The following is a 24441-nucleotide window of genomic DNA, read 5'->3' as shown; positions in this document are numbered from 1 at the left end:
TGAACATGCTAACTTGAGACAAACGACCTGCAGAGACAAACTTCATTATCCCTTCTTTTAAAATTACCCGTTTTGCTGTTTCAATCAGAGAAGCTGCTTCAGTCTTGCCCACTTGTTGCACCATTTTGTAAAACAAACCATCTTGTTCTTGCAGCAAAATGTAAGGTTCACCATATTCTTTCAGTCTTCCTGCATCTAAAACCTGTTAAATCAGAAGAAACCAATGTATTAACATAAGAAATTCAAAACCGTATGTTAGAGACTACAAGCAAGGGGGAAATGTATGCACTTTAAGTGCTAAGGTGAATTTTGCATCCTGAAAATGAAACATGTCCTCTTCAAACTGGCATAGCACTTTCTCAGTTTATAGACCTGTTGTGCGATTTTAGAGTGCCCTACAGCCATTCCACCTATAGGAATCCAATGCAAAGTTATGCAGAATATGGAAATACAATGTTTGTGAAGCCAACAAAGCAGATTATAAGATTCATTGTGTAAGAAAGAAACAAAGGCCTAAAATGGGCTCTGAAGTAAACACCTGTGGGTAAAAACCACGCAATAACCACCAAGACGGTTAAGGACGAATAAGTAGGTCTTTTGGATTAGAGGAGGTGAAGATGTAATTAAAGAAAATGAGGGTGTTGCTGAAAAGATAAACAATTTATTGCATAAGTTTTTGCTAACTACGTATTAGGAAGATACTCTGAACCTATTCTTTCTACATAAAAAAAGATGAGACGCCACCAAGGACATGGGTACCCAAAAGAGAGTAAGGGAGAAGAAAAAAAACAACAGAGAAATTAAAAAGGCATTAAGTCAGTAAGCCACAGGGCACAGTCAAAAATATTAGAAAAAATTAAGAATAAGCTGACAACTGCTAAGAAAATATTCTTATACTAGTGACTATTTAAGGACTGCATGGTAACAAATATTGCAGTTGGATATTGAAAAGCCTCACAGGATTCATTTAGGGGACTTAGACTAGCATATATATTTTGAGATAAGACAGCAATTTAGTTTAAGTAATCATTAAAATACAAGAAGACACACAGATCACAGGTGGAATTTGTTCTCTGCAGTTTTAGAAAAAGTAAATTGTGTCTCACAGATCTAATTCTTAATGGACCAAAAGAAAACGAAAGGAGAAATGGTTTATATGCACTTCCAGAGAAGTATCTGGTGTAACTAAACAGCTGTGTCACAAGGGATAAAAACTTCTCAAGAACTTGGGCAGAAAACAGATATTAGAAATAAACTGCATTTTCCTCCACGGAAAGCTGAACAGGTAGGAACTGGTGGGAACTACGTTGTTCTGGCATATGTGGTAGCTATGTATAAGCTAGTCATCAGAAAAAGGAGTTAGCAGAAAAGCAACAAACCTGCAAATGACACAAAAATGTGCAGGTAAGTCTAGACCAGAGGAGATTCAGATACACTTAACTAACCTAAGAGAATAAGAAACACTATACCAGGAAAAAGTCAATATTGACAAATGCAATGCACTCAGATACTTAACTGGCTTATAAATTAATGGTATTGACTCAAGAAAGAGATTTGGGTATCAGTCTACAAGTTCAGCACTTTAGTCCACGCGTTGGAACAGTCAAGCAAAAAAAAAAAGAAAAAAGAATTAATGTGAGAAAACAAAGTAATTCAGAATACAGTTTTGTTCTTACATAAATGAAAAACTGAATGCACATGGCATGCTATTGAAAAAGATATCGCTGCAACAGAGGGACTTCAAGCACTCATAACCCCAGCCATACTTGTGGTGTACATACTTGTAGGAAAAAAAGGATCTAAAAATCTGGAGCTGTTGATTTCAGGAGAGAAATGGATAAAAGGTGTTACGAGGACAACTTCCAAAATAACAAAACTAGTTTGCAAACATCTGTTAGAAAAATAAACTCCAATAAGCTTCCAGACAAATTAAAAGCCCTGTGAGGAAAGTATCAACCTTGCACTTTGCCTGTAGAAGTCCTTAAAGCAGATGGCCAAGGAGATCTCCAGGTGGCCTGGACCCCTGTTAAAGACAAAACCTGCAGAGAAGCAGGACATCTGAGCTGATCCCTTCACCTGCACTGGTGTGAAAATCACAGGCACGATCTCATTTGACTCAAGTTTGACACGAGGGACCCAGCACTAAGGGAAAGGTACCTACTCCTTCTCTTCCGGTTCAGTTAAGTACATTTCATTTGAATGGAAAATAACTCAGCCAACAACAGCAGCATAATTACATCTCATTTTATAAACTGTATGCACAGAAACCTACGAGGAATTGTTTTATATTTTCAAAAGCTTGTATCTTAGAGCACCCAAGTTATACGATGATCTTCCTTTGAAAGCCATTTCCAGTGCTGTTTGGTATACAGCTGAGGAAAGTGGTCATGGAAAAATTTTGGAATATCATCACAGAATCACAGAATGGTTTTGGTTGGAAGGGACCTTAAAGCTCACCCAGGTCCAAGCCCTCCGCCACAGGCAGGGACACCTTCCACTAGACCAGGTTGCTCAAAGCCCTGTCCAACCTGGCCTTGAACACTGCCAGGGATGGGGCAGCCACAGCTTCTCTGGGCAACCTGTGCCAGTGCCTCACAATACACAACAGATGCAGTATTTCACCTGCAAAGGTATACCTGCACACATGTTCCTTTTTCAGTGTGTTTACTCCTATCCTATTTAATCTGAATATTCAAGAATTAATGGCAACTTTAATCGCAATCTTTTACAATTCTCCAATATGTCACAGTTAAGGACAGCTTCATAAAAAATGAAACAAATTAATTTACCATATACAATTCAACTTAAGAATTAAACAGGATGCTTCTAGTGCTTTGAATGAGTATTTTTCAGCATAGCACTAGATTATGTAACCACTCCTTAAGAAAGAAAACAAAAAGCATCGACATTAAATGTGTCTCTCACAAGCAAAGAACTACAACAGAAAAAGTAATGGGGCTTTAAAAATTTATATTACTGTGGTATTCGAATTTTAACATCCATTTTGGAACTATCTGGAACAACCACAAACATGGACAATCTTTCTGCTCCAGAGAACCTGGGGAAAAGAAGGAAAATTCACTTTTCCTTGACAAGTTTTAAACAGCCAAGTGCAGAAGATGAACAGATAGAGCGAGAAAAATTCTATTCACATTTAAACAAATCATTAATTTGCTCATATCCTTTCTCGGTGAATAAAACCAAACTTGTGTTATGAAAACAGACAGAACAAAACACAGGGAAAACAAACTGTGGTCCTTTTTTCTAAAAAAAATTGAAATGAAAAACGAAGAATGAAACTGAACAGACAACATCTTTCCTACAAGTCAGGAACACTCCATAAACCCTACTCACCATGGAAAAACACTGTTTCTATTAACTGCTGTCATCTATGAGACAATGGAGAAAATCCAAGCTGATTTACTTGGTAGTTATACGTTTATATACTTATGCATGTATTAAAAAGCGCTTAGACAAAGAGATAGGTACTCTTCTTTGAAGAAATATGTGCTGATAAAATTTAAATAAATAAATAGGTACTTTGGCTAAGGCTTTGCATACTCTTACTCACTGACTCCAAGCCAAATTAAATTCATTAGGACTTCAAAAAGCCAGCTAATCATTCAGGAAAGGTGGAATCTGGTGTTTACCAGCCACATATTTTCTGATCAACCTGCATGCAATGCTTATCACTGCACAACATGACCGAATTGAACCCAGATGTGTTCCAAGGCAGTTGTACCAGTGGAACTTGATACAGAAAAGCCAGAGAAGCTTGTAGCTGGCGAAATCAGATCGGCAGGGTGATTAACTGAGGACACACGCAGGAGCACGTGACTCTGAATCAGACTTGGACTGTGTTATAGGCTTTAACACAGATACTGAGAGGGGGATTTTGGACAAATCGCTCAACTTTTCAGCTACTCGGTCTGAGTCTTTGTAAAACACACCAAATAAAGACTCGCAATCATTCTGTGGGAGTTAACTGCCTGTGAAATGCTTAGACAGCCCAGAGTAAAATAAAAACAAACACAAAAAAGCTATATATAGCCAAAGTACTCAGTCATACATAAACCAGGGCCAGATTTGCCACCGTCTTGCAGTGGCAGCTTGTTTTACCTCGCCTCAACTGTTGTTGCCTTTGTACCACATCCTTATGACTTCAACAGGATTTTCTCAAGTCAAAGAGTAATTTTAACAGTACAAAATCTACAAAATTGGCAAAAAAAAAAAAAAAAAGGCAGGCAGAAAAATTCTTATTCAATGGAAACTGCTCACATCCTTTGTACGGTGAAACTGCTCTTTACTTACAGCTATCCACATTATCCCTACTCAAGCAGAACTATTCAGACATCTTAAGTTCAAACAGGGCTCAGATACTATGTTCTTGAGCAAAATCCTCTCCTGCCACCTAATTCCACTCCACCTAATGTTTCAACCTCATTGAATAGGTTGGGGCGATGGCTGCTTATCCCAGATGTGATCTCTTCAGAAGCATAAGCACCACGTTGGGCAGAAGGCAACACAGTTTTGAACAGCACTTCGTTAGACAGAGGGGCACAAAATACCATAGAAGGAGTGAGATTAAAAGCATGTCAGAGAAGGACAGAGAAATAGAAAAGCAGCATTTGAATTTGTCTAACCCGCAAAGGCAAATGTGAAAATGGAGTATTAGACATTTAAATGTGTTTCTGTTAACTCTAGCTAGGACAGAAAGACTACTTGCCTATGCCAGAAGACTGTTGCTGAACTAAATATGTGTAAGATTTGGCAACTATAAAATAGTTGTCCATTTTGCCCTGTGTGTACCCTACCAGGGTATCTATCTTCACGACATATGCCTAGGCTTCCCCCGGACCAAATTTTGCAGCATTTCATTCCACAGCCTCATAGTCTAATGTATCAACCATGACAAAAAAAGCAGCGGAGGGAAGACAAAAAGGAAAACATAAAACAGTGAAAAATAAACCAGAGATCCATTTCACACGGAAAAGAGAGAAACGAGACAACAAATGATGAGGATAATACATAAAAATAGTCCAGTTTCCAGCAGAAACTTCAAAAGCAGCACCTCTTTGCCCTGATGATTCCTGCAACTAATCTACATGGGTTTGTTGCACAGGATTTTGGCAAAGTACACATTCATTTATTAAGTGAATTTAAAGTCTTCTTTGCTGATCAGTATAAGCAAAATAGATGTCATTACCTACAGAAAGAACATGTACCCTTAAAAATGCTGTAACAAATACCATGTATTTATGGCTATCCATAGACATAAAAAAGAAAGTTCTAAATCCTGCATTTTCTAACTTTCAGCAACAAAAACAGACAAACCAAGAGAACAATAGTTATAAAACATTCTGAGAAAAAAAACAACAGTCCAAGGTTGGACGTGTCCAGCAACAGAGGAGGGGGACATGGGAATTTATTTCAATTATTATTGAGGAATGACTAGTATTCCTATTCACGTTCATCTTCACCATAAAGCCAGAGGGAAAACAGGACATTTAAGAGTTGATCATAAATGTTTTTATTTCCTATTCAAAAGGAAAATAATTCAAGCAAATTATCTCCTAGGGAATACATCTGATTTAATTTAGACTTGGAGAAGACGTCACCAAACAGCAAAATTATTATTAAAGTTCAAAACTCTGCTAGGAATACAACTTTGAACAATGTTTTCCTCAGAGAGCATACATCAAGATGATCTCCAATAAAGTTCAGGGGAGAGGATAATATTCAGGAGATGCTTCTGGTTACATCATATTATAAGAAATATATTTACACAAGACAATACATATTTGTGGGAAAGAGTCAACAGCCTGTGCTCCAGTTGGCATGGAGCTCAGATACAGGCATGTCTCTTCTGTCTCCTATCTCATCATGGTTTGTCCAAACAAATCAGAAACACGTACAAACTTCTCTGAAGAATCATTTATAAATATCCACCTATCTGAACAGGTGTGTGAACACTGAAGAACACTAAAAAGGCTACAAACATAACTCGGGAATTATTTTAAAGGTGTCTCTCCCTCTCCCTTTTGGTTTTCTTTTTTTAGTAGTGGGGCTATGTTTGGCTGTCCTCTGGATTTTCGTTTTGTTTCTTTTCATTCCTCAGGCTTAACCTAAGCATTCCCCAAGCTTCTTCAGGGTTCCTATGCAAATTACTTTACCAGTAATTCCAGACAAATTTGGTGCCAAATAATGTACTTGTCATATATCACATGTACAAACAGAGCACACTTGGGCATTTACCTTTGTATAATCTGAATGATTATTTTCAGTCTTTCCAAATATCTCATCTCAGCAGAGCTTAACTTTGTTGTAACAATGACGAACCTGGCACTGGTCCCTGGGCTTTGCCATGTACCACCTGCTCACCTTCCCCTGCTTCACAGGAAAGGAAACTTCAGTCATTTTGTTCTGTAACCAGAAATAGAAGATTTCTTTAAACTGAAATTATCCTTGAGCTATAACTCAGGGAAAATCGAGCACGCAACACTGCCTGATAAATTGTTTCACGTATGAGTTATCTTTACTTTTCTTGCAGGGGCTTAAAATTCTACCTTCTTTTTCTCCATCTGATGGCATGCCACTGTAAGCTGTCTGGAATGTTGTGGGGAAAAAATATCAATTATATATGTAGTAATGAGTCTTATTCTACTGATAATCACTATATATTAACTTCTCCTGTATCCTGTTGGAGGGAAGAAGCCTGTTAACCAGCCACTGCAGATTATCTCTTGTATTGTTCAGTTTCCTCACCTCAAAACATCTGATATACCAGTGCAAGTTCAACCTTTGCCTTAGAAAGTATAAAGAAACCTCACGCCAGCTCTTACCAGCAGCAGTAAATGCTGACAAAACTCTCCCTTGGTCAATCAGTAATGACTGTTTCCATCACAGTAAAGCCACATTTCTCAATTGGGATTGCAGAATGGCTCAAATGTGGCCCTGAAGTGACGAAAGATACACTTTGGTTTCAGAAATCCTACTCTCTAATAAGGCTTTTGAGAGTCTTACGAAGTTAGATAAGCTACAAGGATATTGTATTTTTCAAGAGGTTAAGGAATATTGTTGCAGATGACTGGGCATGTCTCTTGTTTTATCAGTTCTGGATGTCAATGAACTTGTGGCTCAGCTGCCATGCACACAGTTTCACCTTATCAGAAACTCTCTGTTCAAAGCCTCAGCCACCAGCATGTCCTGTGCTAATTTGTTTTTAAACAATATAGCAACTCTGAGGGAGAAAAAAACCCTATCATTCTCCACAGATGTGTTAGAATGGTTTGGGTTGGAAGGGACCTTAAAACTCACCCAGTTCCATCCCCCCTGCCATGGGCAGGGACACCTTCCACTAGACCAGGGTGCTCAAAGCCCCATCCAGCCTGGCCTTGAACACTGCCAGTGATAGAGCAGCCACAGCTTCTCTGGGAAACCTGTGCCAGCGCTTCACCACCCTCACAGGGAAGAATTGCTTCCTAATGTCTAATCTAAATCTATCCCCTTTCAGGTTAAAGCCATTCCCCCTTGCCCTGTCACTACATGCCCTTGTAAAAGGTCCCTCTCCAGATTTCTTGAGGCCCCCTTTAGGTACTAGAAGGCTGCTTACATGGCCTCCCTGGAGCCTTCTCCATGCTGAACAAGCCAAACTCTCTCAGCCTGTTTCCATAGCAGAGGTGATCCATTCCTCTGATCATCTTCACAGCCCTCCTCTAGACTCGCTGAAGCAGGTCCATGTCCAACTGTCCTGTCCTTACCCTGATGGAAACACATTCACACACTAACGACTGACAGTTCATCAGACACTGGCTTCACTCCCTGCAGTAATCCAGCTCTTCATCTGAATGCTCTCAGCTGAAGTACTGCTGTAATCATCAGCTGTTTTATTTAGGCAAAAGAATCTTGCTGGGAAGCCCTACTGAGACGGGAGCAGCTCTAAAGAACTCAAAGATGCCAATGTTTTGGAGAGATGTGGCTTAAAACTGGCAAAGAGAACCAACAATCCTAGTATCTTTTCAAGATCATTGTGATCTTGACTCATTGTACAGACACCTGGGCCAGGTGTAATATTCAGGTTGAATAAAAAGAAATAAATTTAGTCCTAATACTGCATATTTTCAAGACAGAGGCTTAGTCAAAAAAGGAATTTTTTTCGTGTTTGTTCCTTTTGAATAATGACAGCAGGGGCATAAATATGAATTTAGCTACTTTACTGCAGATTGCTGGTTTCAGACCCACAGGTACTTTAAGACTCCTGTGAAGAATTAGGTACCTAGTTTCAAAAATTCGGCTTTCATTTGGATGCTGGAGAGGGACTCTTCATCAGGGACTGTGGTGATAGGACAAAGGATAATGAGTTCAAACTTAAACAAGAGAACTTCAGGTTGGATAAAAATAAAGTTCTTTACTGTGAGATTGGTGAGGCACTGGAATAGGTTACCCAGGGAGGTTGTGAATGCTCCATCCCTGGCAGTGTTCAAGGCCAGGTTGGACAGAGCCTTGGGTGGCATGGTTTAGAGCAAGGTGTCCCTGCCCATGGCAGGGGGGTTGGAACTTGATGATCTTAAGGTCCTTTCCAACCCTAACTATTCTATGATTCTACTACAATCCATTAAGTTCCTTAAAATTCTTTAACAGAACAGACTTCAACAGCACAAGTATAATACATTATATTTTACTACACTCTGAATACTGGGCTAATAAGAGGGTCAAAAACCCTTTCAGCTCTGTTACAGAACAAAAAAACCCCACCCCAAACAAACCCGTTTTATACCCTTGCAGTTCTCTTACTTCAGAGCTTTGAAGGTCTGAAAAGCAGTTCTGAGTGTGGACCTAATTACTTCTGCTTTTCATAACACTTCATGTTTTACCATCCCAGGTTCCAGGAAAATTTATGGCCTTGTCAACTGATCTCTCTTAGCTATCTTATGCACTTGATGGCCTGTATCTGTCAACAGGTAGCTCTCCATCAAGAAAACAGCCCTACACATACACACTTAAGATGTGAGAGTCAACACCAAAAGTAACACGCAGTTTTCACAAGGAACTGGTCAACAGCAAGGACTACACATTTCTGTATGTTGTGACTTACATAATTCCCCCTAAACAGAATGTGTAAGATTTACTGTAAAATACATTCATTTTTCAGCAGCAACATTTAAATAAGTGGCGAAAAAGAGCTACTAAAGGAAGAGCCGCAGCACTTAAAGCTTTAAGTCTGTCTTACTAATTTAAGTGTACCACCACTACCTTCCTACATTCTCCACAACTCCATCTGAAGTTGGGCCACAGCAGCAAAAGCTCACACGAATGTATCAGTAGGTCAGCTAGGGCTCCCCACTACTTCAAAAGCTCTGCTTCTCACTGGGCTGCATTCAGACTCCTTCACGCTTATTCTCCCTCTAGCTCCATGACTCTTACATTTCTGGCAGCATACGGCTTCAAAAGGAAGTGTGGAGACTGGCCTTAACCTGACTGCCGTGTGTACACTGGTGGGTACAGCACTTTCCAGGGAACAGGGAGCATTGCATCCAGATAGCTTCAGACAGAGGACAATGCAGAACACAGATTTCTGTAATTCCTGGAAGAATGCCGCCATCCCCAAGCTAAGGAAGGGCAGCACTGCCATCACTATCATGATGCTGCTTAGGTGTCTAATAACGCTGCTGTCCCATCTCGAACTGGATGAATAGATATTAATGTGTAATACTGGGTCAGATAGCAGAATCCATAGAGAGACAAGCACCCAGATCTTGTCTACTGCACAGCATTTTTTATCCAGCTGTAGGTGACTCCCCTTTCACCATGCAAACTGCCTCGATCTCTCTCCAGAGTTTTCCATTTGCTTTCAAGATGTTCACACCTACTCTTGGTGGACTGATTGCCCTGCTGAGGTTAGATGTCTACCATGCATGAAACACAGTACCTGATTTATGAGTCTTGGATGTTCCACCATGGTAAATGCAATGCCGGAAACATGAGAACAACTGAACAGGGGAGATGTGGGAAGTCATTTTCTATTGACTAAAAAAACAACTCAAGTCTAGCTGTGAAGTACATTGTATTGTTACCCTGAATGTTACTCATTTCAGAATGTAACCACAACAGGTTTTCCCATAAATAAATCAAATCTCTTCCCGTGATTCTCTTCATCAAAAACTTCCTATTTGAATGACAGATTTAATTACTAGATCAAGTTCTGCCTGCATAAAGAGTTTCCATTTCAAAGAAGTATTGCATTGATATGAAAAGTCTCTGTGGAGAAACATCCTTGTCATTGGAAAACACACAAGTTTTGACTGCTCTGTGGCTTTCCTACAGAAATACCATGGCATAGCACATAGAGCACACAACTGCCATCAGGCTCTTGCTAGATGCATATACTTAATTTGCTACTGATCCACTATGTCCCTGGGTGAGCCTCAACTTCTGTATGCTTCAGTTTTCCCTCTGCAAAAACACAGTTTCTAAGAAGTATTTCTCAAGCTGGAGAAGGAGCAGATAGGAGGGGGAGGAGTGGGTGATGAGGTTTTTACGAGATACCACTGGAAGTCTTGGGAGTGGTGCCTCCTGGCTGCAGATGCAATTTATGTAAAAGGACCCTGATCTCTAAGGTGAGGACAGGATAGGGAAGCAGCTGTTGTGGTGGTAGGGAAGCTATGTGGAATGAGGGGCCAGTGGAGCAAGCCTGAGATGAGGTTCTGCCAGGATTTGCCATCACAAAAGAGGCATATTCATTTATACCATCCTCCTCTTCTGCCAAGGAACAGTGTGGCTGCTTGTGCCAAAAAGCTAAAACCAGGTACTGCTAGCACCTTATGGGAGGAGTTACAACCTGAGTTCTCAAACTAATGAAAAAGGAATGAGAAGATGTCCTATGAGACACTGGAGCACCAGTGAGGGAAGGCACAGGGGAGAGGGGGAAGGAGGTTGAAAACCGCTGGATTATAATTTTATGGTAGTATTATTTGATGGTCTGACTTAACAAGTCTTTCCAACTTTGGTTCCAAAGATTGTATGGATACTTCCCTATCTCACCCAGGTGTTTGAAGTTTAATTAATTAATGTTTATAAAGAGCGTTACAATTTCCAGATGAAAGGTCCTATGCAAGTGCAATGTAGTATTACTCATTGAGGTGATTGGGTTAGAGAGTATCACGTTACACAATACAGCTCTTCCCTCAATGATTTTAAGCGTTTGAAGTTCTGATAAAATGTGTTTATCACTAAGATAGATATAATGGAAATACTCTTAAGGCGTGACCTGGATTATGAAACCATAGGCATGGTTTTGGGAATGGAACAAACGAGAATTAAAACAACTCCTGAGGCCAGATTTGTCTACAGTTGTATAAAATGTATTCTGTTCTTCCTTTTTTTCCTATTCCAGTAGGCTTTTCTTCTCTTCTAAAATAGAACCGGTTATTACGATGGGTGTGAGCAGACATGCAACAGTTCACGTTCAGTTCCTATTTCCATACTCATCCAACTTGACATTTTCTCATGACTTTCTCAAAATTATTTTGTTTCTTTTTTTTTTTTTTTTTTTAATGTTTGGATTAACCATAAATGTGAATAAGTTCTTTTTGGAAAGTTCTGATTTAACCAGCAATTAAAATAATTAAATCAAAAGCTTGTGGACAACGCCAAACCTGAGATTACAGTAAATACGCTTAAGACAGGGTTGACATGTCACATGGTCTAGTGTGAGGCATGCCTGCCCATGGCAGGGGGGCTGGAACTAGATGATCTTAAGGTCCTTTCCAACCCTAACCATCCTATGATCCCATGACATTCAAAGCTATTTTGACCTAGACAGGCTAAAAGAACGGGTCAGCATGAACTTCATGACTCTCAACAATGATGCACAAAGTTCTGAAACTGGAATGGACTGACCCCCTGCAACAATACCGGTAGGGGAGTAACTGCCCAGGCATCAGCTGTGCTGAAAAGGTAGTGGGATCCCAGTGTTGAATAAGTTAACAGGAGTGAAGCAGTGTGCCAAGAGTATTAACAAGAGGGCAGATCAAGGGAACAGCTTTATTCAGCACGCATCAGATCTGATCTGGAATACGGTGACCAGTTTTGATCCCTCAATACAAGAAAGATGAGGGTAAATTGGAGCAAGTTTGAAACAGTGTCACCAGCATGGACAGTGGACTGGAGCACTTGACCTACAGGAAGAGGCTGATGGAGCCGTGCTTGTTCACCCGGGAGAACAGATGGCTTCAGAGGACTATCTTGCCATACTTAAAGGAAGTTACAGGACATGAGCAGGGTCTTTAGTGAGATACACAGTGGAAAATGAGAAACAACTGCCCTAAAATGAAGGGAAGTTTCAACTGGATTAAGGAAAAAAAAACCAGATTTCATGGCAGATAACTAAACATTGGGGCAGATTGCCCAGAAAGACTCTGGAATCCTGAACTTTCAATGTCTTCAAGACCCAACTGGAAAAAGCCCCAAGCAACCTGATCTGAAATTAGTGCTGACCTTGCTTTGAGCAGGAGGTTACACTAGAGACCTCCTGAGGTTTCTTTCAAACTGATTTCATGGGAAGGGAGGGAAACCCTAGTTTATGTTCAGGTTATATATGCTTATTCAGTAATGGGCTTGGACTTCAGAGACTGGGTTAAGAGAGTTGAACAAGTTTGTTCAAAATTCTTTGAAAAATAACTTTACTCATTATTTTTCAAAAGACAATTGCTAATATTCCAACTGCCAGGTTCCATCTTCTTCCCTAGCTTCCTAACAAATTTACCATGATAGCAAACAACTGAGATTTCGGACGGCTTATAATGAATAATAATATATAATGAAGCCATTATTGCACTAGAGGTCTCAGCTGAAGAAGAAACAAACCTAGAGTTTTTAATAATACCAAGTAATGGAAGAACAATGCATTTTGGTTTGTGCATGTTTACTCTTAAGAATCTGCATCAATTTAGACTTGTGAATTACTAAAACACATTATTGACTAACCAAATTTTAAAACACACTGAAAGCTTTCTTCAGCTGAGTCCTCTCAAATTCTGTCATACTTAAGTAATTAATTAATTTTTCTATGAATGCTCTTTTTATTGTTAAGGCACTCATTAATACTTAAGTCTTCTATTATTTTTCCTTGCATTTTTAGCATGTACTTTTCTTACTCTTCTAAAATTCTGCTATATTCCCACTAGGTGTTACATGCCTGACTAAACTGAAGTAATTAAACGTGTAACAAAAGCACATGTGCCATAACTCTGATCATTATAAATATGTGATCATATTTCTGATTTGTCCAGAAACAGTATCAGTAGCTCCTTTCACCCCTTTCTCCCTTATCACCCTTCTTTTTTCCTTCCAAAATTACAGAAATCTGTAAGATCAAAGTGGAGCAATGTGAAAAGGTGAAAAATATTTAAGAGTTACTAATAACTGTGGACTGAAAGGCACATCATCTTGCAAATCTGTTCTTTAATGCTCTGAAGAGGTCAAAGGCATTCAAAAAAGACTATCAGACAATGTATGAACATAAATGCTTTTTTAGGAAACAAAATATGAACAGTGGCTAAACTGAAACCACATAAGCTTAAGAATAATGTACAGACTCTAAAAATGCAGTAGAGCGGCTACATAGTTGTTAAGAACACTGAGCAATTTGGGGAGATATGCTTTGTTCCAATGTTTTTTGGCAAAAAAGTAAACAAAACGTTTTGTTTTCATTACAACTGTGTATTAAAGGTAAACCCATCAAAACATCTTCATGGAAAGAGCATTCTGTGCATAACATGTTAATGGTAGTTAATGAACCAAAACCCACAGAAATCCCTTTGGACAGCTAACAAGCACACACAGCTATTAATTAGGTCACAGTTGTTTCCTCACAAATCTTTTGTTCACTTTAGTTGTAGCAAACACCAGCATATCCATTAGACCTGTGGGGAGGTATTCACCAGTGAAGAAAATATTTATTTATTATACATTAAATGCTTGCAATTATATGACTACTTATGGCAGTTCTGCTGGTTTCTTTCTTTGCAAGTAAACTATAATCACTCAGTTCACAATCTATTCTGCTGCTCAGAACACCACTCACCTCAGTAGACCAAATTGTTTCATTTTGCGTACTTCAGATAATCACTGTAACTCAATCACAAATTTTAAAATGCTGTTGAGTATCCACTAAAAAAACTGAAAGAATTAACATGCTTCATTTTCACAAAGGAAAAGTTGAAGAAAGTAATTTTTTAAAGTTACCACCGGGAGGTGAAGGGTAATTTCTGATTGAAGCCCAGTTAAATTTGAGTTCCACTCATGAACACGGTTTTCCCACTGTCAGCTACTTCATTAACTGGCTGTGAAGAAAATGCTTGCAAAGGGCTCCTGTTCCTACTGCAGAAAATTGCAAACCTGCAGGCTGCACATCATTTCAAGGACACAGACCAGCCTGATCTCCTGAGAGCCTAGGGAAGACCACTGCCTTTATGAAAATAATCTGCAAGTACTTCTTAATTTCTATGTGTGTGCAACACACTGTGCAGCAGACAAAATAGCACAGAAGGTACTTCACAGTGGCAAAGACTATTGCTGCTCTGTTGGAAACAAAGGTGGCCAGAGACTGTTGAATTGGTGATACTTCATCTTTTCTGTTTGAACCTTGCTTTAGAAAGCTGGCAGTGTTCATTACCTCACCAGTCTAGTTCCACTTCTCCCACCACCACCCTTGCCCCAGGGCAGCTGCTGCCTCCTTACCTCCATGTCTCCTGCCCCAGAACCTCTACCACTTCCTCCTCACACATCCCACACCACTAACTATTGTCACTGCCTCCTTCAGCCCACCGAGACTGAATTAATAGACCTGACTGAATCCAGCTGACTCTGTCCAGAGCCTCTTGGGTGTGTCTTCACAGTCTCCTAGTGTTGGCAAAGTTTACTTGCTCAGGTCTGCTGTTGCTCCTCACCTGCAATGGGTTCATGCCTCACAGGTAGGAAACCACAGGGCCAGACAATGTAAGAAGTCTTTTCAGGTCATTACTTCTATGGTTTTATGAGTTGCAAATCACAGTAACTAGGTTAACTAGGATAAGCCTGAAGAACAACTTCAACTTCTGACCACTTTTGGATATAAACTAAGAAGAAAGAATCAATAACAGCACTCCTCTTCAGGGAAAAGAAAACAGAAAAAAAATTAAATAATTAACTAGTTAACTGTCTTACCATAATCCTGTCACTGTCAATAATGGTGTTCAAGCGGTGTGCAATGGTCAGCACTGTGCAGTGAGCAAACTTTTCGCGGATCGTCTTCTGAATGAACTCATCTGTTCTGAAACACAGCAAGAGCAATGCAGACAAAAATAAGATATTTGCATAGATAACTGATCGGCAGGCAGATTTTACGACTTCATCAAACATGACTGTATAGCAGGAAATACGTTTATGAGGTCGTTATAGTACTTCTTCCTCTCATTACATTAGATGACTTGGGGGCAAAGCATGAAACATACTCTAAAAATGTATTCTCTAAATATCTGAGGATGAAAGAGTTTCTTCATGCAAGTAGACCAATAGGTTTCATTTCAGGAGACTAACTTCTCAGGCTTTGATTACAGAAAGAGAAAAATTATCCCACCAGATATTTCTAGGGATTTTTACATGGAAAAAAAAGGTAATTGCCATTTTCTTTCAAGCATTAGTTTGCTTAAGCAGTGAAGAAAAGTTGGTGAAAGTAAATATCCTTCATTGCAATAGATCAACTGAAGAACGAACACAAGACAGACTATAATCAAGGGTCTTGATCTCAACTGCAAAAGATGGTTATGTAGAGAAGGTGGCTGGTAAACTAAAGTAGGACTGCAGTAGCTCAAGAACCTGAATACAGAAAAAAGAAAATCGGGCATATTCCATTAATCAAAAGTGTTAACTGGAACATACAATCCAAGGAAAGGAATAAGAGCTTTTAAGTTAAGAGCCTCATTCTACTACATTAATTAACCACCTAAGAAAAGAGTATCAGGAGGAAGCACAAGATTTGTAAAGAATGAAAACTAAGATAGAGCGCAGACACCGAAGGACAGGGTTATTAACGTGATTAACTGTCACAAAGCCGAGAACAGTGAAAAGGAAATAAAATTATACTAAAAGATGAATAAACCACAAAAATTCTTTAGCTGTATCAATAAGCATTATGGTAAAAGAGGTGCGATAGTCAGAAAACTGGAGAGTATTCAAGTAACAAACTGTACAAGAGAAGCATTGACACTACTTAACATAGAGCATACAAGTCAGGCTTACATGTGGAAATCTATATAGTCCTCTCTTTAGTCAACGAAAGGGGAAAGGCATGGCTGGAAGGAGCCCTTGAATTAGGCAGCCATCAGGTGATGAATGCCCTCTAGAGGCAGTTCACATTGCATAGGAAGCCTTGGCTTCCAACCCTGGCACAAAGCCAGGCCATGTGAATACTCACATATCGCCCATTAGCCTTCAAAAAAAACCCAAACCAATGAGTGATGACAATGGGGAAAAAGGTACAGGAATTAAAATTTGCATGCGGGATAGAAGGGAGATGCAAAGAACTCAAAGCATACTGGGGTTAGTTAGCTCCAGCTGGAGTTAGGAAGCTCCAGCCTAGAAGTTTTAGAGTTTCTGATTCCCACGATTTCTATTAAACCATTAAATGGTACTTTTATATATAATGACTGGAGAATAATAAATGCTGTAGAAAGGGTTAAAACAAGACAAAGAAGATATCTGGATAAACCGGTATATTTAGGCAGCCATGTTGGCTTCAACCAGTTGCTTACAAAGCCTCATTTCTTCAAATTGTTAAAAGTAACTGGAAAAATCAAATAAAATACAATAAAGATCCACACAATACATGTCTTCCTCTGACAAATTATTTTTTTAGACAGAAGGACAATATTTTCTACATTGACTCCGTCTGCACATGATAAGTATTTAGTATCACTTAATAAATTAAGCAAAAAGAATTGCTCTGATGCCACCATGTCAGGAGGCACTAGCAATAAAAGGCAGACAAAGCAACTTCAAAAGAACATGATGACTTAGAAAAATGGATTAACCTCTAAGTTTCCACAGCAGAAAGCACAAGCTCACACGGGCTGAAGGACTGACTGAAAGTAAGTTCTGTTACAGTTTAAGCAATCAGCATGACAAAGGAATAGACAGATGCCTGCTGATGACAGAATGATCATAGAGAAGGAAGACTAAACAGTTAAGTAACAGTTCCCACGCATGCTGACTGTTGTCTTCATCCGGGGCCAGAAACATTTAAGCTCTGTCATGAGCTTAAGCAAACCAGGTTCTGGGTCACAGTCTGAGAAGACTTAGTCCTTCTGCTTCCTAAAAGCAGATGAAGAACATGGTGGGAAGCAGGTGTTCCTCACTTGAACCAAGGCTACTATGCAGTCATGGAAAACCATGCTAGTATGCAGTCAAGGAAAGAGACAGGAAAAATCAGGACAGAGCCATGCTCTTTATCCTTGTGTGTTAACAGTTTTCTTGAGAAAAGAAGTCGTTCATCATCAATGCCCCACATCACACCAATATCACCGCTTTCAGTGTTAAATGCATGTATCTGATTTTGTTATCTTCTCAGCAATGCCTCAGTGACTTGACTGCTCTCCCTTTCTGAACGGAAAAATCATGGCAACACATGAGAACACCCGGTAGGGGAGAGGCTTACACAGATGGCAGGATGTGTTCTCTGTAAATGTTAGAATGGCAAAACAGAAACAAAAGCCTCAATACTTCTCAGAAGTATGTAAAGAAAGCCTTTTTCTTTCCTTATAGTCAAGCTCAAGGTGAGGTTTCATGCAGAGCTACTACAGAGCACAGAGAATCACAGCTTACTCAGGGATTTTGGAAACAACTTTTTAAACGGCTCAAAATGATTTGTAACTCTCAGGTTACTCCTATTGTTATCTGAGAAGAATGCCTCACCCTTGAACATCCCTGTCCTCTGCATTCATTTATTGTATCTCCCTTTATTACATGCATTCCTTAGAGCACCACCTCTTCCTACATTTACAATAAAACCTATTCCTCATTCTCAGATAGATACTATCAAACTATTATCTTAAACAGGTATTTCTTGAATATAAGCTTTTCCGTAATAAGAAACTGCTGGCCAGATTGTGGGTGTGACAAATGTTGCAAAAATGAGACTACAAAGGAATCAGAAACAGATCTAATAGCTCCATCTTCAAATACCAGTATGAAATCTCATGTAGACATGTCCACTGACAGGAACTCGATCAGATCCTCTTTACAGCTCATGGTAGATCTTGTAGTACAGTTTTTTTTTTTGGGGTGGCAGGCAGAAGCACAACCAGTAACCTCTAGGAGAATCTTGGGAAAAAGGCAGGAAAAGCAAGAAAATCTTAAGACTAAGAAAAGGATCTGTGTACAGAATTATATGCTGACAGAGTGCAAAGACTGTATCTAGAGCAGTCTAGCCTCTAGAAAAGTGCCAAACGAACCAGCATTGCTGCCTTTTTTTAAGGATTTAAATGGACCCTTTGTGGAACCTACCACACTGAGCAAGTGGCTTCGCAAATGCCAAGTGATTCCATCAGCCACCTCAGTGGATCAAACCCCATCATCTTTCAGGTATATTAGAAACCAAAGATGTAACCTGAATACCAAAACCAGGCTGCTGGATGACAACAGCTCAACCCTAATCTGATTATATGAAAATGGGAACCACAGTACTCCCCATCACAAGGAGCAGTACAATAAGAAAACACAAAATGGTGGTATGGCTGTCCCACTGGCATCATGGGTTGAGGATCCTAACACCAAGTTTCACAGCAACACCAGATCTGGTATAACCTGAAGTCACTGACTGTGTAAAAAGAAAACTATCTGAAGAGCAAGAATAAATACAACCTGAATGAGAGGCAACCAAGCTGCTGAAAGGAACATTGGATAAGCCATTATCTTCAGTCTAATGTTTTCTTGGGCTTGTCCTGGAAGTGTATCTCACACTACACAATTCCTGAGTGGCTTTAGATAATTTCTCCAAAAGAGAAGCAAATACAAACAGCAGTAAGATGTAACAAAAGGTTAAACCTGACAAGGTTAAGCTGATTTAAGGTGTTTAATGAACTGAACTATGTGCAGTGGCTGTTTTTACCAGACTTAATAAACAACCAATGTAGAAAGGTGGCAGTGGAATGGTCCTAATAAGTTTTGTCTTCTATAAGTGGTAAAAATATGAGCTAATGCGCCATATTGTAGCCAGTGTGCAGAAAGCTCTGTAAGTTCAACTCACTGAGTAGTTGAAAAGAGTCTCCGTTACTAAGGATTTTGTTTCAATATATCACTAAAGCAACCACAGAAAGATTTTCAGCTCTTCTGCTCCACATATCATACAGCTTTCCAGAATGGTTCAACTGCTTTCAAATGACTCCACTTTTTGGGGTGAGAATGACAGCTTCAGGACCAAGAAGGTAAGATCAAATTAAATGTCACTCAGTCATCACGTAAAACATGCAAGTAGTCTGACTTAGGGCAACCTTCTTTATGGCAAGCTCCTCCTTTCCCTCACGACAGCACTGACACCCCTGCTGCATAACTGCTGGTAGCTATGAAGAGCAAGAGGGAAAATAAGGGTACATATGGGAGCTGGAAGATGTAAGAAGGAAGGAGAAGAATGAACTCTCACCCTGCTATAATATCTACTGCCTCATGTCACCTCACCCTTCCTTCTCCTTCTCCCACCCCAAACCTTGCCTTTCTCACATGTGCTTCTAGGCTGAATTGGAGAAGGGACACAGTTGCAGCAGCACTTGAGGCGAAGAGATCAAGAGCCAGAAAAACAACAAAACAAGAAATAATATCTCCAGAGCCAGCGGCTGCTCCCCATGGTTTTCTATCCCAGGTGCTTGATGTGATGCGCGCTTGCCGCCAGGCTAGAGACAAGGGTGCCAGGAATGGGGGTTGTGCATCAGAAGAGAAGGTTTCCCTTACATGCCAAAAATGCCTGACTGCTCAGTTAAGCAACCCACATCAGCACTTCCTGATGAGCGTCCTATCAGATTGCACAGCTGAAAAATACTTGGCTCTAGTTATAGCAACACATTAAGGAAAAGGTAATAATGACTGTAATGCAAACTGAATTCAAAGAAGAAGTTCCAAGTTATTATTTGTATTGTTATGCCTAGAGTTGATACAAACAAACATTTACCTTATTATAATATATATTGCAGCACACATTAATCAAGATCAATTAAATGGATAGTGCAAGTTGAGAACACACACATGTGAGATAGGGAGGATGAGTAAGATGGTATTAAATTTCCAGAGCTATGATTAATCACAGTTAATCTATCAGAGCTCAGTCAAAAATAAACTAATAGTCCAAAAAGAAAAAAAGAAAAAAAAAGAAAAATAGAACCTCTGGGAAGGGAATGCACTTCTCTAAAGGTTTTAGAAATACACTGTCAGCTGAACTGCAAAGCTACCCTAGTGGCACCACTTCTCCCCCAAGAAGATGTTATAAAAATGAGTCACGCCCAGATGACATACAAAATCCTTAATGCATCTGTTTGAGGGACTTGCTGTGTTATTGTCCTCTTGAGTTCTCCCTCAAGCCATAGTTTGTTGGAACTATATATTCAGCTCAAACTAATTGATGCAGTACGTTTGCAGCATTGTTTCTAAAATATTTCCACCAGCGTTTCAAATGTTTCAAAAATTAACAGTGGGGGTACTTAGCTATTGGAACAGTTTAACAAGGGTTGTCATTGAATTTTTTTTTCTATTGAGGTTGGATGTTCTTCTAGAAGTACAACTCTAGTTCAAACAGGAATGAATTCAGGAAAGTTCTCCCTGCCTGCATTATACAAGACAAAATAATGAATGATGGATGAGTCCCTCCTGTAGCTTTAAACATCTCCAAATCTGTTTTGCAATTCCTCTGGTGTTTAGGACAGCTTACCTTTCCTCCCTCACCCCTGTTTTATCTGTAACTTATTAAACTGGCATATGAGCCATCTGAAGGCACAGCATCTCATAACCAGAAGTATCCAGTTTTGCTTACAGCCATTTTTCACCTTTCTTTTATTTATTTTTTTTTTAGGGGGTGGTGGTGGTGAGAGTAATTAATTAATTAATTTTTACATCTTCATTTCCAACAGGCATTTCTTTGAGCAATCAACAGAACTCAACTTGTTTCATGGCTATTCTGATGTTACTGATGTGCATTTCCAAAGAGGTTCTTGTCTTCTCGTCTCTAGCTGCAGGACAAACAAACTTTGAATATTAATTTCCATGCTCTGTGGAATGCACTGAAATTAGGCATATTTTGAAGGCTTAGTTTATATTATGTGCTCTGTAGCCAAAGCTCAACCACCCCACTTTGAACAGACAATTTATGATGCTATCATTAAAAAACAAAAAATAGCGATACAAACTACAAGAAATATGACGCATTAAGTTCACCTCTACAGTACAGATGACCATATTAGAAGAAAACCAGCCCATCTTAACATGACAGATTTTGTTTTTACCTTGGGTCCACATTTGCTGTTGCTTCATCGATGATAAGGATCCGGTTTTTTTTTAGAACTGCTCTGGCAAGACACACCAGCTGTCTCTGACCAACACTAAAATTAGATCCAGATTCTGCCAGCTGCGTCTCCATTTTATTAGGTAGATCTTCCACGGCCTCTTTCAGTTGCACCTGTTGACATGTCAACATACTGTAGGATGAGTAACTCTCTTTTAAATCAGCTATTGTGTGCCTGATGACACAACAATAAGTATGCAGGGTTTACCTTTTATATTCTGACACAAAATGAGTAAGTGCCAACTTGGATTACAGAGTGTGTCAGCTATTAGAACTCTAGAAACATTAAAGCACATTGTTAAGAATCTATTAATGTTCATTAAAAGTAAGATATGAATCAAAATGTAACCAAAGCATCATCCTAAAGGATCATTTTTTCATAAAAGGCTTACATAACAATACATGTCTACACACACATGCAAACACACACACACACCAGTCTACCTTTCGCCATCAACAGCTATGCCATTACCAAACTTGATGAAAACATCTAAAACCAAATGCACACAAGCACTGTAGTGTTATCTGGCTTGTAAAATCAGACGTGTATTATTAGATTTAGTAAGTCACCTCTTCCAAGGCACTCCACAGCTCTTCATCGGTGTATTCATTGAAAGGATCTAAGTTTTTCCTCATAGTTCCAGTGAACAAAACAGGCTCCTAAAACCCAGTAAAATAAGCATTCCATTACAAACACAGGTTTTATATTGCAATAGATAATATAATAATAAACAGAACTAACCTATATCAACAAATAGCACAGAAATGTCCAAAAAGCAGCCATCTTTTATGAAATGCAAATGAGTATTTCACAATAGCTTACTTAAATGAGGAGGGGGAGGCAAGTGTTCCACCAGTCTGTATGAAGGTAATTTACCAAACAGGACAGGTCTGTTTGTAAATTGCTGTACACAGTTATGTTGGCACTCAAACGGGTATTTACATGCCACTGTTTTGATGCCACAAGCTATATATATATATACTTACATGAAATCACTGCTGTCCTCCTGGTATTGTTAATGAAAACCAGCAGCTACCACTGTCAATGAGCTTACACTCCTAAATTACATTTGGGCAGTTTTGAAAATTTGTTTTTGAAGTACATAAACCAGAGAGGAATAAAAGAGCTCAAAATGGTTTTCCTTCTCTAGCTAGTTGTCGGTGCTTTTTTTCATTTCATACCATAAATGCCCTTCAATTTTACCACCAGAGCCTAAGAGGAATTAAGCTTTCACCATTTCAATATAACTTTTAAACGTATACACACAGAAGTTAATCTATACTGCCACAGCATCAAAGCAAACTTACTTAGAACTGGAGCACTGCTGGGCAAAGTTCTCACTCTAAATACATCAGGGAGTCAAATCAGTACTTTCTCCTATTCAGGTACCAATGTGGGTTTACCTGTGGTCGAAGTAAGTTTGTCCTACTTCAGTTCCCAATCAGACCAATAACATCATTAATCAAACTGGCATAAATTAATTCACACTGGAAAATGTAGTGTTTGAGAAGCAGGAAGACAACTTTTGGTGCAGAACTTCTTAAGCAGCAGTACTCACAAATGTGAGTTGCTAGACCTGAGAGTCATGCACTGACGCTACTTTAGGGCTAAACTCCTCTTAGTACTACACATAAAGACAGTAACAACTCATATGCTGTAACAGTGCTAAATCATAAATGGAGACCATACATCATGTTGTCAGTCTTCTTTAAACTGGAGAGATCTTATGCAAAATGTTTTCTTTTTTACCTGCCCAAGGAAATGAAGTCAACTTACACTTGATAACTGCAGCTTATTTTGAGATTAACCTCTGTTGTGACTTACGCTCCATCTAACCCTAGCGGTGGCCAGCTCCAAAGGGCTGCAGCAAACTGGAGCAGAATTTAGACCTTAACCCTTTCATTATGTCTTAATTTCTAAACCACTGTGAGTGGTATAAAATGATTAACAAAGAGAACATGCCACAGGCAATGTAAAAGAACACGTGCATATCTTGACATAGCATGCCAATTACTTGACGGTATCTGCTGCATTAGCAACATGACACTAAAAAGCCTGCTGAATGAACAAAGGATTTAAAAAAACATTAACAGGCTAAAGAATTTTTTTCTTCCAAAAACACCTAGGAAGTAATTTGTTTACCAATACATATTGTAATACACCATTTGGGGTGTTTTGAAGGTATTATTATGTTTATTTTCTTTTTCAATCCATTTTTATAGGTTGGCTGAATTTATAAAGGGTTCATAACTATTATAAAAGTCCTAACAACAGACACACTGCAACAGAAGATAAGGATATTTTTTAATTATCATTTCTGACACAGATTATTATTTAAAATAGACTGGTTTATGAGAGGCAAGTAATAAGACAAACCTGTAAATAATTGTTGTAAAAATGCTTGCAGTCAGGGAGGCAGACAACATTTGCATAGGAAAGATTTACAAACACAGCCTTCACAGAGCTCCATCCAAGCAAGCAATTAGAAGCCTAAGCACATTTTTATTTCTCCAGGTAGGTATTTAAACTTAACATATAAGAAAACTTCAGTCTTGCCTCATCACTCTCTAGGAATGGTTCTATTTAGCTTGTTTGATGTTATAATTTTAATAAGCATCTCTCCCTCTGCTTTCTTAGCTTCCTACTAATTATGAAGGTATGCGCTGCAAAATAACTACCTGATGTTACATTACTATTTCTATCATTGACACTACTATTAATGCAGTACAAGACAATACCTATCACTCAGTTTACTACAGTATAAACCTTATTTCAAGCCCTCCTCTTCTTCTTATTACCACCACTCCATAGTTTTGCTTATTTTTAGTGGAAACAAGTCTTCCCTTATGTGGAAAAGAAA

At 39.1% G+C, this 24441-nt stretch overlaps 1 protein-coding gene across 3 annotated transcripts in view; it reads right to left on the bottom strand.

The window, feature by feature from the left end:
• The window catches only part of ABCC4 (ATP binding cassette subfamily C member 4 (PEL blood group)), a 154996-nt gene that overhangs the window by 8981 nt on the left and 121574 nt on the right, over positions 1-24441 (bottom strand). For all 3 annotated transcript variants that reach the window (XM_061361080.1, XM_061361079.1, XM_061361081.1), the window contains exons 27-30: positions 22151-22240; positions 21522-21694; positions 15205-15310; positions 68-202 (exon numbers count right to left, since the gene is read on the bottom strand). In XM_061361080.1, the coding sequence (XP_061217064.1) occupies positions 68-202; positions 15205-15310; positions 21522-21694; positions 22151-22240 (504 nt within the window). The remainder of the gene's footprint in view (positions 1-67; positions 203-15204; positions 15311-21521; positions 21695-22150; positions 22241-24441) is intronic.

This window comes from Neopsephotus bourkii, unplaced genomic scaffold (genome assembly GCF_033783945.1).
Source record: "Neopsephotus bourkii isolate Nb327-2 ecotype Australia unplaced genomic scaffold, CSIRO-AGI_Nbou_v1 NB_1052, whole genome shotgun sequence".
Classification (NCBI taxonomy): Eukaryota; Metazoa; Chordata; class Aves; order Psittaciformes; family Psittacidae; genus Neopsephotus; species Neopsephotus bourkii.
This window is presented reverse-complemented; position numbering and strand designations above follow the sequence as displayed.